At 43.7% G+C, this 18529-nt stretch overlaps 1 protein-coding gene across 1 annotated transcript in view; it reads right to left on the reverse strand.

Moving 5' to 3' along the window:
* Window positions 1-18529, reverse strand: part of adcy8 (adenylate cyclase 8 (brain)) — a 78710-nt gene that overhangs the window by 14732 nt on the left and 45449 nt on the right. The window contains exons 8-12 of the mRNA XM_084369046.1: window positions 6089-6189; window positions 5538-5739; window positions 5108-5197; window positions 4150-4322; window positions 2414-2492 (exon numbers count right to left, since the gene is read on the reverse strand). Coding sequence (XP_084225172.1) covers window positions 2414-2492; window positions 4150-4322; window positions 5108-5197; window positions 5538-5739; window positions 6089-6189 — 645 coding nt within the window. The remainder of the gene's footprint in view (window positions 1-2413; window positions 2493-4149; window positions 4323-5107; window positions 5198-5537; window positions 5740-6088; window positions 6190-18529) is intronic.

An 18529-nucleotide genomic window follows, 5' to 3' on the forward strand; every position in this document is an offset into this window, starting at 1 on the left:
CTGAGTCACAGCAGCGACGGCGGGTGTTGAACACTAAAGACAGCTCCCATGACTCCATGCTACTTATGGTTTGTTTTGATAGATCGACCCCTAGTGGCAGAAGTTACATACTGCATGTTTAACAGTTAAAGTTATTTCACCGCTGCAAAGATCGCTGGGCTGCAGCAGACACAAATATGTTTGTAAATTGAGTCGACATGTTCAGACCGTTTGCTCAAAATCAACAGTTCACCGAAACTTTTATTTTCAGTTTCCGTTTTTCGTTACAGCTGAACAGACGTAAAAATACGTTTCGGAAAAGGTTTAAGGTGAGAAATAGTGAAGTGACAGAAACTTGGTTCATAGTTGATCAGCACTGTTGGATCCAGGTATTGATCCGACTATAATCTCTGTCTGTGGACGCGTGGACCTCGATGACAGGTTTGATGAGTCATCAATGAGTTTACTCTTGTTCCTTTGCATATGAGACAAACACTGTAGCGACACAAAGTTAATATCTAATCAGTTATTTGATTTATTCACAGAATGTTAAATCTGACAGTTATCTCACTTTAACTAAAATCGAATCAACCGATCACCTCAAAATGACCAAGTAGTACAATAAAGTAGACAAATAGTTTTAAATTGCTTTTAAAACTTTTTAGCTTGTACAACTGCAGTTTGATCCTGAGGTGATCAGTTCCTGACGTCAATTAAAAAACTTTCAGTCAACGCTTCAGGGGAATTATTTTTTGAGCTGATCTGGAGTCTTTCCTCTCAAACGTATTTGAAATGCAGACTTACGAACACGTTTCAGAAACATCAGGTCTTTATATCGACAACAACACAAACATGGGTCCTAACACATACGCTAAATATTAAACTGATGTTCTGGAGGCATGAAAACCAGATGAGAGCATGAAAAACTGCAACAAAGAGTGTTGATGACGTGACAGAGTTCACACTGTGTTGTAAACATCAAATCATTAACACTCAACAGAAAGCCGGATCACATTGTGCACGCTGGACCTCCCCTCAAAGAGTAAACAGTCTTTTATATGCACTCAGAGCGCAGAGTGTTGCTCGCCGCACGCTGTGACTGTCATTGTCTCTGCTTTACCAAACAAGTGCTGGAGCTGACCCTGAGAAAATCAATATGCCACTGGATGACTTCAAATGCGGCTGCTTTCTACATTTATGGGGCAACAAAGGACCTTCAATTACGGCCGCGCGTCCTCCATCTTTGCGCCGCTGAATTGCGTGATCAAAGGTTTCCATAGAGAGAGCATGAAAGCAGCGCGCTGACACCAGTTTCCTCCAGGCTGCTGACTCTGACCGCATCTTTATCACAATGCCTCGTATAATGCGTCAGACGTGTGAACAGAGTGGTTTGTTTCTGGTTTTCATTGTGTGAAGAAGAGTCACTCAGGTCCGATATGACACAGAAATAACAGCTGACAGGAGAGTTTCCTGCTGATCATTATGGATGAAATGCTTCTGCTGAGTGTTAATGAAAGGTTGATTACCATTTCTGTTGGCTTGTGGCCCTTTAAAGCAGAATCTCTGTGCAGCTTGTTCACGATCAGTACAGCCGAAGTGTGTTTTCTCTTCTTTTTACTTTATCTCGAGTCACTTTAGACGTTTATCCCAGTCCACAGTGGGAGCTGCAGACCTCGTGGAGCAGTTTTAAGACTTGGAGACACTTTTGCTTTTAAGAAATCTATTTCTGGGATTTCAGCCTTCAATACCAAGACAAGGAACACTGTGAAATCTGACCGGGGGGAAACTCAGGGAAACTGATGACCTCAAAATGAAGTAAAGTCTTGATTTAGTCTTGTGCTTGTAGTGATTTCTTGTATACACTGTACATTTTTAAAGTTTACTTAAAAGAGTCAAGAGCTAATCGTATTTATGTCAGCTGTGAAGCCAGACACCACTGTTCAGGACAGGCTTCCTCATCCGTCAGCGTGAAACCACTGGATGTTTCCAGACGTGTTCGTGGCGACAGAACCAGCTACTTTAAGCCAAAACATGATCTTTTCCGAACCCTAAACAAACTATAAGCACAGCAACATTAAACTGAAAACTGGACCTAAAGAAACACATTTAAAGGAAAGAGTCACTTTTTTTCCACCCACATCTTCACATATAGTCGTGCAGAGCTCTGCTGGTACGATTGTCTCACATGGTTCCTACATTTCGTTATACAGTTCAAACTCTGAACCATCTGACACGACTCAAATCTCCTTAAAAGAGACAGAATTTTGTGTCTTAAGTCCTCGTACAGTAACAACAAGACAACTCGCCAGTGCTTTCCAGAACAGCTCATAAAGGCTTCTGTGGTTGAGGTCTGCTAACATTCAGACGATAAGCTTCTTGGTTGCGTTTGGAGAACTGACTGATGGTTCAAGTCTGGAGGGTCGTGCGGTCTCACCTGCTGGCCGTGATAAAACACAGCGAGGAGGAACATGGCCATCAGGAGCAGAGACGTCTCTTTGGTCCCCAGGAAGTTTCTGTTGGAGCGACGACAGAGGAGATGTTACTGATTCACATGATGCTCTTTGGTTGTTTCAGTGATGCAAACTGTAGGTTGCTGAGCAATAACAAGTAAAAGTCACATTTTATTTGTTTTGCTTTGGCTTTAAATGTTCAAATGAGCATGCAGTGCTTTACTTTTTAAAATTATATATCTGATCGTGTCGGTTTATGTTTTCCAGAGTTCTGACCAATTTAACATGTTAACCAAACAAGACATCATCTGACAAAAGCAAGATGTGTAAACAAAACATTTGGCTTTTAGTCTAAAATGAAACTATAATAAAATATTTTATATCAGGAGAATGAACTCAGAGGCCAATAACTGACAGAAAGTCTTAAAGTCAAGTGTTTTGCAGATGACACTGATATTTTCTTGCCTAAACTTCCTGCTGAGTTTGTTCAACACAAACCTCCTGGAGCAGAACCAGAAGTCCTGCAGGATCTGAGGATCACAGCTCAGACAGATGTTGGTTTCCTTCTCTGAGTATTTTAAGGTCAGTTAAGAGCTTCACTCAGCACAGATCATAAAGTTATGACAGTGAAATATAGTTTGATGTCTTTCATATCCAAATGAAATAAAACACAACACAGCACTTCACAAACTCGACTTAATCAGTAACAAATCAAACAGTACTGTCTTCATGAACGACTCGGGTCGGGAACTTTCTGCTGTGTAAATGCCACCAAGTCCTTGTTCCTCTCCTGCTGAGGTCTTTCATCTCGACCTTCTCTCTCATGTCCCAGAAGACTTTAAAGGAATCGATCTGACTCTGTATGGAAACCTCTGCTTCCAGGGCTTATAGTGCTCTGGTTTCTTATTAACAGGTTATATTCTCAAGGTGCCTTCATACTTCCTCACTGTAAAGGTCACTGTGCAATAGCTGACAACACCTGTGAGATGAGTTTTCTCACATTTGCAACATTAGTGTCCAGAAATAAGGTCAGCGTGGCTCTCTGACGTGCTTTTAAGGCGGCGCCTGTCTTTACTTTGACACATGTTCTTTGTTAATATGAACATTTCTTTGCCGTCCTCGAGGATGTCGAAGTCTCCGTGACTCAAAGGCCGATCCAAACTCTGAAATCAGATCTTTTTAACATCAGGTTATAAAGCGCTTTAATTTATTCTCGTCACATTTACCTGGACGTTTACAATAAATCCAATAAACTGTCAAAGCAAATTTACTCAGTGTGGGATCAATAACGTTTATCTGATTATCTAAAAGCACTTTATCAGTCACACGTCGCTTCACCATCCAAGGGCACGGACGGTGAGTTTTAACAGGCTCAGAGAAATATGAACACGACTCTTCTGTTAGCTGACTCACACTGGCTGTTTTATTCTGCATTGATTCTTTAAAATTGTATTGATCACTTTTATACATTAAATGGCCTCCAAATCACATAAATGATCCTCTGACCCCCCGGCAGGCGCTCTCTGAGATCAGTGGTAAGATGACCACGCCAGTGTTTTTATGTTGTTTTTCCTGTGAAGCACTTTGTAACCGTGCAGACAGGTGTTATACACATAAAGTTTACTGTACAATTATCAAATGTATGTCAGCATCCGAACGAGCCACACAGACACGCAAACATCACGTCATAACTGTCGAATATGATTGCAGAGACACTCACTCTGTGTTGTGGTGCACGGTGTCGTAGCGAACAAACAGCGAGGTGTAGAAAGCTTCGGTCAGCAGCGAGTAGATGGCGATCATCACCAGCAGCACCGCCAGCTTCAACACCGAGTTCAGCCGCAGGAACACGGCGCACGTCACCATCGCCAGGACGCCCGTGAACACAAAGTACTGAGAACAAACAAGGACAGAGAGTTAATATCACCAGATCCAGTGCTGAAGTTCAGTTCTCTATGTTTGTGTTGTGTGAGGACACTACAACCTCCTTTATTGTATAATGACAAACAAATCAGTGTATGATGGTTTCAGGCAACATTTCCCATAATTCAGTTCAAAACCATCTGTTCATTAGACTCTCCTTGCTTGTTAAACACCTACGTCTAGTTTTTTAACACAGGCTTTCTGATATTAATCTAATTTCTCTGGTTGATCAGTATTAACAATAACTAGTGTTAAGTTGGTGGAGTGCCCCTTTAGAGAATATAAACATTAAATTGAATATTTGACATTTTATTGCACTTAAAGTCTTGACTTGTGCGTCCTTTGAGTTGTGTGCGTCTGATCTAATATTCCAGTCTGGTTCTGTCCCAGATAGAAAAGTCAATAACTCTAAAGACGAGCCGTTCTTCCCCTCTGGAGGAAATAAGGCTGTGACTTATACATTCAGCGATACGTGCCTCGGCTCCAGCTCCCAGCTATAAACATGTTTCTCCCTTATTGAGTCCATCAATCAGCCGCATATTGTGTGAGCAAAATAACATGATGGAAGTTTTCTCCGTGACGTCCTGATGGCTCCATCAGTCGCCGTTGTCTGAGGAGAGACCTCCCTCTGGGCGCGAGCAGATGTCGCTGATGTTTAATTCATCACTTTTTGCCGCTGTCGCAGAAGTGGAACAAAAAAAAAAAAAACAGATGGACCTGACTGCAAAAATTCAGACAACTCATTTAGGCGGTACCTCTGGGTAGAAGCAGATGTCTGGGATGGAGGCCGACTCGTTGTACGTCTGGTTCCTGAAGGTGGTGGACTTGTCGAAGTCACACCACAGCTGTGAGAGACCAGCGGGCAGAGTTATTGTCGATATCCAGAATCAGTGTATAAATATCCAGACTTCCTCCCCACACATCATCCAGCCTTTAATCTTTCAACATGTTTGTGTCAGAGGTTCAGCGGGCTGAGACTCAGCTGCATGTTTCTGACCTCTTCAAGAGGAAAAGAGCCAGAAACATAAAACAGAAACAGCAAAGTCAGAAAACTCCGGTCAGCGAACCTGAACCTCTGCTGTGCTGAGTTTGTGTCTGTGTCCTCGTGGGCAGGTTCAGAGCGTACACAACAAATATCCAGCGGTCGCACAACAACAATCTGTTCGGGGAGAAACGAGAACTCACTATGTTGATCATGGCTGCCAGGAAGTTGATGAGGATGGAGACGAAGACGATGACGTTGCGCGCTGCGTACGTCTCGTTGATCCAGCAGCAGGCTTTGCGCAGGACCAGAGGCAGACACTTGTAGTCCTCCGCCGTCGTGACTAGGACCAGACAGGAATGGAGGACGATGAGGACCGAGAACTGGATCACCATGGTAACCATCCTGCGGAAACACAATAAACGGCAAAATGATAATAATAATAATAATAATAATCATGATAATAATAATAATGCCATCAGTTGTGGGATGAGATTTAACATTTTAATATGTTTAATTACATTTTTTTATTTGCATTCTCATAATAAACAGATCCAAACTCCATAACTAAGAGAAATGTTTCTCTAAATATAAGATACAGATCTCCAAACTCGTTCTCCAGGGTCAACCTTTAGCAGATATCAAACATTTCCCTGAACATGTTTTGCTGTCAAACTCCTGAACGTATTAAAGATATTGTCTGTAATTAAAACAGAACTACAGCTTCAGTGTGACTCTCACTCTGCTCTGTTACCTGGCGGAGGGGAGCAGGCTTTGGATGGTGGTGATGAAGATGAGCACGATGAAGGCGCACACCAGGTTGGACTTGAACACCTCGTCCCTCATCTGGGAGTACTGCACCGTGAGAGGGAGGAGAAGAGCAGAGAGAGAAGGAGGAAGAGGAGGTGAGGGGGAGACGGAGAGACAGGTTTTCAGACTGACGAAGAAGAGCGGACACGTTGAGATGCACCTCAAACACGCCGACGCACGGACACAGATGCATGCAGATGTTTTCAACCACAAGCGTTAGAGAGAGACAGGAGCTGGTGGGTTAGCCGTGGGGTCCTGGGGAGGGAGCGAAGCTGACGAGCACAATGCTAGCTGTTAGCTGTTAGCTTTTAGCTGTTAGCTGTTAGCTGAGTCAGAGACACAAACAGAGAGCTAAAGAAATACAAAAAACAAGCTAACTGAGGAGCTACACTGAGGCGGGGGAGGATTTTTGATGAACTTTTGAGTTAGCAAGCGCTAACAACTCAACTTCTATCCAGTCTCATCAGTTTTGTAGTTTTCTTGTACAATCTGAATGCAGGACCGTCACTCGTTGATTGTAATAGTATATTTACTTTTATTTTATTTGAATAATTTCTTCTCCAGGCAGCACGTCACTGAAGCGGACAAAGAGAAACTAGCCATAAGCTGTTTTTATCAGAAGTCTCTGGTCAGATATGAAAAAAATGTGCTCATTTGTTTCCTTAGAGTTGGATGAGAATATTAATATCGCTCGTGTCTGTGCATCGCTGTGGAAGCAATTAGCTTAGCATTAACAACTACACAGGCAGAAATGTAAGAAACAACAACTTGTGATTTTGGAGGTTATTTACTGTAACTAGAAACATTTACAGCACGTTCATGTAACTTCCTGTAAAACTACAGACTGAGCTTTATTTTACAAACCGAGTCTACGTTTTCACTGAACTCTGGGATAGAAAGCTCATTTTCCAAATTGTTGAACCTTTGAGACGCACTCAAAACATACGAAACAGTAACTCGTTCTTTAAAAAGTTAAAGTGGAAACTGTCTGGAGTTTCAGAAGGTGGATATAAGCACTTCCTGAAGAAAGCCCTGCGCTGATGTCAGACTCATGAGTCACCGATTTGGACCGACAGCCCGACTCATCTCAAATCTCAGACTTTCTCCCCGGTGACCCCCGCTGCCCCGTCCTCGCTCTGTCTCTTTCTCAAAGGGTGCTGGGAAATTAGCAAGAGGATGCGTCACGTTTTGTCACAACTTTGGCAAAAAAAATGAAAAAAATGGAGGGAGGCCAACAGCAAATCACTGCACAGAGGTTCAGAGGTCAAACCAATAAAAGTAAAGGTTCCTGGAGAAGTTTTGAAAATGGCGGTGTGGGATTCAAAAGGGGGAAACATAGATGTGGAGGAGGGAGAGGGGCCGACATGAAGGTCAACTTAAAGGTCAGAGGTGAGCGTAGTCATGGAACAAAAAAACTGAAGAGAAGAAAAAGCTGCAGGAGTGCACTGCATTCACCAGAGAAAACATCTGGACACACCTCCTCCTCATCAGGACTCACATCTCCTGTTCATGATTTGTAATTACCTGGTGTTCAGGTCCTGACAGCAAAATTAGCAGCTGTGAATTAACCGTGCGCCAAAGAGGACACGATGCTAATTACACTCACAAGTCCCGTCGTTTATCACAAGTTGAATTTCTTTGATTTATTTTGTGATTTTGGTAAAATGTCACTTTATTAAACTCAGACTGAGTTATGTTTCCTGACGCTGTGGTTGTAGCACATTGGTTACTTTAAGAGTCGTCTGAGATCAGAAAATCTGCTAAAAGAAATCTGTTTTTACATTTTCTGACTGTGATTAAAGGTGTAAATTGAACCTGCTGTATCAAAATGAATATTGATGTTTACTGTTAGGTGACAAGCCTCCAGCAGCTGGAGTCATTTTACAGCTGTGAGGGAGGAAGTGCAGAGAGGCGATGGATGTTCCTGGAGAAGCTGATAATCGACATATTTAGTCGTTTAGGTAGGAGGATGTTGATGTGCCGGTTTTGGAGTTCTGATGGTTAAAATGTAGTTTTCAGGTTCTACTTCCTGTCGGTGGCTTTAGAGATATATCATGTTCACACTGAGTGAAACAGTCAAACTCAAGACGCCTTTCAACGGAAATATTCTTGTGTTAGGAACATTTCCTCTGATTCAGCCTGATGTTTCTGGTATCTTTGGGAACTTTAGGATCTAAAATAGAGTTTAAGATTTAAGAGTTTAAGAGTTTGCGATGACTGACGCAACACCTGACTGTTTGGTTTGCAGTGATGTCATATTAATTGAAGATGTTGATCTGTTGCTGTAATTTCACACCACATATCTCGCTGTCTTCAGTCCATTAAGTCTGATATGTACATCTGATTACGGGGTATGTTGGTCGTACATTTGAAACATGTTTCAGCTCTTTTCTTTGGTGAATGCAACGTGCTCCTGCAAAAAGAAAAAGAAAAGTTGAACAAGTCAACTTTCTCCACCAGACTGTGACCGGGTCACAGGTCCACGGTGGACTTTGGCTCATGAGTAAACTGAAGGAGGTTCTGCAGGCGCGACAAACATCAGCTGACTATCTCACGACCGTCGAAGCAAAAAATCTCAGCTGATTGTTTTTAAATTTCAGAATGAAACATGAGTCGTGTTCCAGCTGGTTTAATGTTTGAGCTGCGTGTTGTTAAACTGTTTTATCTGTTATCTCTGAGTGTTTCTACTGACATCAGAGTTCACTGTGTTAATTCATGCACATTAATGGAGACTGAAGTGTAAAACCTTTCATTATAACCAATTAATAAATTATTACATTCAAAAGATCATAAAATGTAATAATAAATGTCACTCGTTTGATTTAATTCACTCACTTCATCACTCTAATTTTGAATTCAAGTCATAAAATGAACCTGTTCATGCACGACTTTCTTGAATATCTGTTAAATCTTTTTCTCTCAGAAAGCCAGAACACACATAACAATATTTAACTAAATAAATAAGAAATCTACACATACAACTTTAAAACATGCACAAATATTCAGGCAATAATACCCTTTGGTGTTATTATTACTACTTATTGAGTTTAATTTTGTTTGTTTGTTTGTTTGTTGTTTGTTTGTTTTGCCTGTCTGGTTTCTGAAAATGAGGATTTAACAGTTTGTGCATCTCGTCTTCCCTCCACCATTTTGAATTTACGATGCCAAATCTCAAAATGACAAAGAGGTACAGGGACAGTAATGTTTGATCTGTAATTAAAATGAAATCAAAACAACGACACAACTGTGAGAGGGAAGACTCTTGTTAATCACAATTTATCATTTAAAGCACGAAAACTGAATTATTAATCGATATTTTGTCTTTGAATTTATTATTCAATAAGGTCAGTCTGTAAAAGTTGTGACTGGCTGTAATTGAAACCTGCAGCTCACTTCAGACTCCATCAATAATAAAGTTTGTCCCGTTTTTTGCATTATTGTCTGTCCGTCACTCATGTGACCGCGGTGTGACTCATATAAACAGTAAAATAAAAAGCACAGGCTTTTACTTCAGTGTCTACGATGCCTTTAGCTTACTCATGATAGGAAACAAAAAATAGTTGGTTGTTGTTTTGCGTCTGAAAGTCTTCATCTCAGAATAGATGTGAGGAGGAGAGAGAAAGAAAAAAAACAGTTATCTGTCTAAAACCCCAGCTACCTTCTGTTCCAGGCTGGAGTCTTTAAACATCAGTGAGAAAGGCTTGATATGCTCTCTTCTCAACTTATCGCCACTCCGTAAGTCGATGGCGCTCTCTATTCGCTTGTTAATTTCCTCAGGACCAGAGTGGACATGCAAAGCTTGTGCGAGATGGTTTGGAAGCAGATTTATCGAATTTCTCGTTAGGGCAGCCAGAGTCTAGGGGGAAAGCACATGCACATAGAATGAACCTGCTTGTCCCCCTTTTTGTTTCATTCAAGTTACAAATGAGAAAAAGAAAGAACAGACACACAGTTACGATCATTACATACACAAAAGAAAGAAAGAAAGAAAATTAAGGAGAAGGAAGAAGAGGGAAGACCAAAATGCAACGTTCGCAGTCAGACGGACGGCTCAGAGCAGCGTCATGCATCTCCCATTCACTCGTTCACTGTGCATCGATGTTAGTGGTGACAAGCCTGCGATCATGCACTCATTATAACAAGGCTGCAACTGTGGTTGGAGGGGAGAATGGACACGGGTGATAAATGAATATAAAAGCATGAAATGGACAAAAAAACACAGCTGAGAAAAGACGAGTTATGTGGATAAAAACACCAAAAGCACAAAACAGATTCTGAAGCATTTATTTAATGGATTCATCGTCAGAGAGCGAAGGTTAGAAAAACTATCCTGTTTCCACTAATTTAACCTTCAAATACGTTTGAGTATTTTTAAACTTAACTCTTAGAAAGCGTTCGTCCTCATCCAGAGCAGCCTCGACACACAGTCATGTGTAATATCGTGAATTGTAATTGAAATGAACGAGGTGCTTTGGTTCGACAAAGGTTCTCCTCAGGTTTTAATTTACCACTTCATCACTTCCCGTTCCACTTCGCCTTCCTTCGCTCTCCGAAAACAAAAACACACTCGAGGTCGTAACCTTCCCCAAAGCTGCTTTTTTAATCCGCTCTGATGGTTTCGAATTTGACTTTTATAATTCAAAAGGAATTTGGTTGAGATAATTTATATGAAAATGAGTTTACAGTGACTCGAACGTTGCTTTAGAAAGACCGACAGTCAAATTTGGAGAGAGTTTATGATATTAGTGGACTCAGCAGGACCCGGACGGCACAAACTCTTGCTGTGTCTTGGTCAGAGACTGGCAACACTACGACCAATCACCATTCACGACCCTCCGCGAGGTCATCTGGGTTTCAGGACAGGAAATTGTCAATCATGGCTACCGGAGCTAGCATAGCTAACAAGCATGTTACTCACTGGGAAGCTGAAGCGCCTCCAGTCTTTCTCACCAATATTTTTCTTTTTTGACTCCGTCATGGTCGACCCTCGAGGGTTTAGTTGCCACAGCTCAACGAACCGTTCCTCTACGTCACTGTTCCTCCTGACAGCAGCTTCCCTCGTCCTCTTCGCCATGTTTACATCTACGTGACAGAGCACTCTGTCGTCCTATTGGTCAACGTCAAGGGACACGTCATAGGAGACGTCAAACTAGGCAGGAAGATGCAAAACATCCTGACATGCTCGACTTCTCCTCGGGGTGTCGTGGAGCGTCCCTGATGCAACATCACTGTTCTTCAGTTATTTTGCTCTGCACGCCCGTACGTCATTTCCTGACGCTGTCGTCTGATCCCGACACAAACAGCTTTGTGCTGCACGACAGCATCTTTACATTTCCTGCTTTCCTTCCTGTAATCTGGTCGTTTTAGATGTCATTGTCCCCGTTAAGGCGGTCAGTCCCTTCTCAAGTAGACATGATTTGTCTTCAATAAGATAAAACATGAAGAAGAAAGCTTACTGTGGTCCATTGACGTGCTGCACTGTGAAGCACGTCGTGGTGAGCTCCTGTCACATTCACTCGTTCAAGTGAAGCACTTGAGCTGGAAGCGATAAAGGTCATACGTGAGGAGTCATTTTCTCAGAGCCGCTGACATTAGCCTTCCACCATTAGCTGGGAGCTAAAGCAGCCGCGTGGCAACTTCCAACAAATTACCCCTCTGAGTGTCTGAGCGCAGCAGAGCCGGCAGCCGGCAGAGTGATTATGAGAGAAATGTGAGAAATTCAAAAATGTCTCTCGCCGGCTCCGGCCAATCACACGTCTCACCTCGTCTCACTTAATGCGTTCACAAATAAAATCCATCACACTGAGATCGTCAGACGTTCATCTTCAGACTGAAGAACCGATGTTCTCAGACTAATCTCGATTAAAGGATTTCTTTTTCCTTTTTACCTGTCGAAGCCGTTCTGACGATCACCGGCCGTCATTACAGAGAGATTTCATCTAATTAAGCCACCTGGAGATTATAAATGACTGTAATTTGGAGGTTTATTGGTTAATGCCTCACAAATCACAGCAAACTGCAGCATTTATCAGCCTCAGGGAACGATTCTCACACACTGAAGGTGCTTCGATTCTCAGTTGTTGGATATTCAAACCACAGACGGGTCAAAACAAAATATTATTTTGAAGCGACTTGTTTCGTGACGCCCGACCAGACCAGAGACACCAGAACATTCAGAACATTTATAAGTGAGGAAATGAAAAAAAAAAGACTTTTAATCCAGCAGATAAAGTAAAACGGATGTAAAGAATCAGAGAGAAAGTCCTTCCTGCCAACAGACCCGTCCCCGTCAGAATAAAGTATTAACTGAATGCAAATTTTTGTTCCCGGCACTCGGAGCAGATAAAGGAGAGCGAGAGCTGCACTGGAGCTGAACTCGAACCCGACTGAACCTCTGCTGCATGTGAATGGAGACGAGTGGCCTGTGTGTCAAATCATTAACACAGCCAGAAACACACGAGCTTCATTACAATGAAGACAATCGGACGGCATTTTGTGGATTCAGATGAGGACCGACGGCTTCAGACGGACGTGTTCCCGGGCTGATTGGTGCTGATGACACGTTATCAGCTTTAGGATGATCTCAGCTCATCTCAGTGGAGACACAGTGTCATTATGTGTGAATGTAACCGTGTACATATCACATATACACTGTAAAACTACAGACAGGAACTGAGCCGGATGGTCTCGTCATATTATATTCAGGCTACTTGTTGCTACTGAAGATGAAATGTTGCTGTTTAATACGACTGTCAGGACTCAAATGATTCACTCATTATAATGTAGCAGCATCATGTCTCATAACAAAACGAGTAATTGACCCACCGATCCACCAGAGGACAGCGAGTGAGTGTGGCGAGGTTCGGTACCAGCAGGGGGCGATAATGACCGAAGCAACAACAAACTAAGAATTAAAGAGCAGGACAGTCCCGATGAGAGGAGGTTGGGTTTGGGTCGTAACTCTTCCCGGCTCTGCAGGCTTCCAGCAACCACACAGAAATACACTGGCTGCACCTGATTGGATGAGCGCCGCTCGTGAGCTGCTGCCCTGGCACTTCGAACTGGACCAACATGGCGGCTCATTTGGAAACTTTCTCTTCTATTACAAAAACAGCTCTGCAAAATGTGTTTCTGAGGACATTTTAGGTGAGAGATGAGCATTTTAACCCGACAGAAGTGGCGCGTCTTATGCCACTTATTTGCATATAGTAGCCAGAATTCAACTTATTGAGGAGCGACAACGCAAAGCACGTCTCTCGAAACACAACACTCCGCTACCATGATGCATTGCACTGCTTTCTACACAGACAATTAAAGGGAGGCGTGAAAACGACAAAGGAGTTCTGATTGTGGTGCTTTTATTTTGCTAACTCGAACACAGAATGTGAGTGTGTTGTTTTTTAAAGGTCGGCGAGGCCAAACTCAAAAACAGCAGCGCGGTGGACCGGCACCGCTGTCACACAGCGTGGTGTGATACCAGGCTGAGTGCAGACTGACCATTTGTTCACCTCTTCACACACTCACAGACTAACTTCATCACTTGTGTTAAAAATGTCCAGGAGAACTTATTCACCTATTTTGTCGTGTCGTCGTTCAGTCGCCTCTTTCCACTCTGTGGATGTCACAAATATATCACATACCCTATTATTTCCTGGGACTGCTGCTATCGGAGGAAACTCTGGGATCTCCACTTCAGCTGAAAACAAAAGCTCAGCGGTGAACCAGCTTTTGTCTGGAGCCTCTTTTGGGAGCAGCAGGGTTTAACATGGATGAGAGGAAAAGAAGTGCATCTCTATATCGGAAAGGTGGTCCAGTGCTTCAGAGGCCACTTCATAATGTCAATAAGACCGCTGCCCTCAGCCGACCACTCATGACACGATGGCTCGGAGGGGAAGGTTGTTATAAGCCGCGCTGCCATGATTGTTTTTGAGCGTACACGTCCCTGAAGAAGCAGCACACAGCCTGAAGGGCACATGCTTCCCTCCCTGACATTTCCCTCCTCCAAACCAGCCGGTGCGATGTGGCCCAGAGCAGTGGTCGGCTGTATGGGGGAGCGGTATGGGGGTTACATGTTATGATACATATTAATAACAGGACATGTTTGTGTCTTGGAAATGCCAACACATGATGCCAGGAAAAAGGTCAAGTGGAGGCGGGGGGGTGACGCTCAGATCACACAATGTGAACATGTACAGTAGGATCAGAGGATGTTCATGTGCTGGATGTCTCACATGTCTGCTAGTGCAGCAGATTAACTTTAGAGCCAGAGAGCAACACGACTTGTTTGGAGCCGGTGTTCTTCAGAGGACTGCAGACGGGCCGTTATGTAAACCGCAAACACGCTTCGGGCCAAATGAAGGATCTGGAGCGACGCTGCAGCACAAAGTGAAATAACTACCGGACAGATTGCCATGAAAGCTGCGACATACATATTCATGGATGAATCCAAATGAAGGTGTCGACTTCTGCAGCTCCAACAGGTCAACGTCTACACTCGTCCTGCACCTCCATGATGGGATACTCTCTTCAGCCTCGACTGTTCATCTGAGATCATTTCTGACATCAGTGTGCATAGTACAGCAACACAACATCCATCCTGAGTGATTAACATGCGTCTCGACATGCGTCTCACTCTATATGCAAATGGAGACGTACTGGAACAAGCAGACACAACATGTTTTACATAAAGCAAGAAATATTTTCACGTGTAACGTTTGCCGAATTCATAAGAAGACCCAAATTGTTAAGATTTTGTCAGAGACAGCGTTTCACAATGTTAATAAAGTGTCTCCAACTCACCAACTCACTAAATTTAGCGATTTGTTAAGGGAGTCTGGGGACTTTCTCCACGGGGACAAAGAAGTCGCCTATACTGGTTACTGTTTAGTGTGTCTGTAAAATGTGACATGTTTAGATCAATAAAATGTTTCTTCTCTCATAAATTGAGTGTAAATGGTGAAATCAGTGTAAACAGTGTGTTCAAACAGCTGCTAAATGTTGGCAGGTCAGACTTTAGCACTTTAGACACAGAAGCAGACAGGCTGGTACAGCCATGCTGCCACAAACTGACACTTTTTACAAGGAAACAAACAACTTACTGTTTTCATTTAATGCTGAATTTACAAGAAGGAGACAATGATTCAGAGTCTGTCAGAGACGTTTCACAAAGTTTTGTTTGAGTTCCTTCTCGCTCAACAACTCTTAAAATTATGTGATTTATTAAGGGAGTCTGGTGATTTTGTGGTTCAGTGGTTGGATCAGTTGTGTTCACAAACATCTGCTGCTATAACACTGGCAGGTTTACAGAGCCAAAAAATATAATTTACTTGCAGTGAAGCACATGGAGATCAGACAGTGTGTAATCATTCTGCCTGTTGTTGTGTCTTCTTCTTCTTCTTCTTCTTCTTCTTCTTCTTCTTCTTGTCTCATTTTAAACATCTCGTTTCTTCAGCTGACAGGAGAGTAAACACCTCAGAGGAGCAGCACCAACAGACCGACACCGGGTAAGAAACGTGAAAGTGGAGCCCTTTCTTTTTGGCCCGGGTTTCACAGCGCAGAGACACTGAGTAACTGGGTCTTCTGAGGAAACACACAACCTCCTTTGAGGTGAAAGCAGTGTGACAGTGCTGTGCATCATGGGAGCCAGCAGGCACACAGTGAAGCATGAAAGAGGTAAAGGCAGAGGCACTCAGCCGGTAGAGAGAGCCTACACAGAGCTGGGAGTCTGATTTCAGGGCTGCAGCTCGTCGGCCCGGACGCACGAGTCTTTCCTGCTGATGAATCTTGTGAGTCTGATGACGGCGGTCGGTCCTGATAGTTCCCATAAACGCAGTGATGGACAGGATATGATGATGTTTATTCAATAGTCATCAGCGTACCTATCAATAAAAAACAGGACGATTGGAAGATAACGGTTTCCACAGACACGAGCACAGAGCTGTCACCTGGTTAGTGCACCTCACGCAGCCGTATGTAAAGAAGATGAATCATCCGTCATTACTCTTTATTGCACGTCTTCAAACAGCTACTTACAGTTAATGGAGGCTCCAGCTGTCCATGTCAGGACGTAGCTGTGTGTTTCTGCCTCTCACTGTACTGGCTGAATAAAAGGACTCAGCCAGCCAGCAGCGCTTGACCAAGACACAGTCCAGCACATTAACCCACATGATTTGTTGTTCCAACACTTCAGATGTTGTTAACACACCAGCCGGGTTCATTAGTGAGCGTAACCTCCGACTCCACAGGGCACGTCCATGTCAAGTTACTGCAACGGCACGGCCGCCAGAGCCGAGCCACGACTGGGAGGCTGCTGCAACGTGCCACGCCTGCGAATACGAGCGAGTCTATTTTTGACAGCGGCGGACTCGTCTAACTGCACGGAGCAGATCGACTCAAGCACGAGGTCAGACACAGCATCCGGTCAGTTTTCAAAATGAAACACCCTGAGTGTATCTACAGCACGACACAGTTGTAACATCACTGAACACGATTATAACAGGCGAGCGACACCATGAAGCCGACTCCCCGTGGCAAAAGCACAAAAGTCAATGAAAATGATGTAGTAAACAAAATCTCAGCAAGTCAACAATATCAGGCGGCCATGATGCTTCGTGTCTGCTGGAATCACTGACTTCCTGTTTAAAGGTCCAACATATACTTGCTTTTAACAATGTGCATGATGGCTGCCTCACGTGCCCTGTGTCTGTTTGTACTGCCGGTCGTGCACATCCTCAGAAATGAACGCTATGCGTCCGCAAAATGCAAAACACACATGAGCTGTAGAGTACGTGCAGGGCCACTGAAGGGATGTGACAGGGTCAGGGGTCAGTCAGCACATCAGCAGCAGCAGGAACAACAGAGGGACTACAAGCAAACATCTGCCATCTAGTGGTGTCCTCCAGTAACACGTACAGACTTTTTAAGGCCTAAGAGCTCCCACCGCTAACTTCAAGTGTCTGTGTCAATCTGTCCAACTTATTATGAGACGTATGGACGTCACAGGTAAAGATCAGACTGTTTGGATTTTACAGCAGTGAAAACTCTCACATACACATAACTGAAGAAAGTGAATGCTCTTTCTCTTTTCCTCTCCGTCTCACTGACACACACACACACACACACACACACACACACACACACACACTCATATTCCACCTTGTCCTCAATCCAGTGATGCTGAAAACTAAACCAGACCAACAGGAAGGGAAGGACGGGGACCCGGAGGACGGAAAACCACCGGAGAGGGAGAAGTTGGGCTCCAGGCAGAGCCGAGCGACGACATGAAAGACACTTAAAAACTCCTCCGAGGAGCCTTTGATATGCAAAGAGCCACTCTTTGAAATGACTGTCCTGACAGGCTTTCATTGTGCCAGAAACAAAGACGTGGCACTTTTCAGAAATAACATTCCTCTGCATCCAAACGAACAGTTACAGCAACCGCTATAAGCTCCTGACAGGCCCGCAGCAGCGGCGGAGGAGGAGCTGCACAAATCCTCATATATACACAAGAGGTAACGCAGAGTTCAGCGTTAGCTCACGGCTGAAGGAGGTGAGACAAAAAAAACTGTGGCTCATTTGTCACAAAGAGAGTGAGGACATGTTTCACTTCAGGCTGGAGAACACTGCTTTATCACGAAGGTGACAGAAGTCCCATTGTGAGGATTATTTATCATTCTACGTCAGAAATGAGATAGAAATAGTTTTTTCTGAGATCCTAAAGTCCAAATTCATTTCATCTGCCTGTCTGTCGGTCTTTCAGTTTGTCCTCCACATCTCTCTAGAACCGCTGATCCGATCTACTTCACACTTTTGTCTGGTTCTGCGAGTGTTTTTGAATGTGTTTGGGCCTGGAGGAGAAGCAGCAGGTTCCACAAAGTCAGCAGTTGGTTCTGGTGGAGGAACATCGAGTCCCGGCCGGGCGGAACAGCTCGTCCCCTAAAACAAATCTGTGGATGCAACTGCGGCCTGGATATGCAGCTTTATCCCCCCTTCCCTCTGAGCTATTATACATTAGGGACATATTTGTGAGTGTGAGTGTGAGCGGGGGACAACACACACCTCCATGCAGGAGTCTGTGAATGACTTGTGGCAGTGTAGGCTCGGGACCAACTTTTTTCTGGAATGAAGCCCAGGACAGTGACTAAATAAAAACTGACCCTGAGCCTCATCTTTGTCAGCCCTGCGTACTGTTGTGGTGTTCTCCACATACATCACAAAGTCATCACAATAAAAGAAAAACGTAAGACATAAAATGTGGCCAAGATGTCGCCCCTCACTATGTCACATCAGAAACACCAGGCCGGATCACGCATCCATCCAGGCACTGCTGTTAAAGGTCAGAATACAAAGGTAGATCCAAAACTAGAGGCTGACACAACAGCTCACA

This window comes from Pagrus pagrus (assembly GCF_965226575.1).
Source record: "Pagrus pagrus genome assembly, chromosome: 12".
Taxonomy (NCBI): Eukaryota; Metazoa; Chordata; class Actinopteri; order Spariformes; family Sparidae; genus Pagrus; species Pagrus pagrus.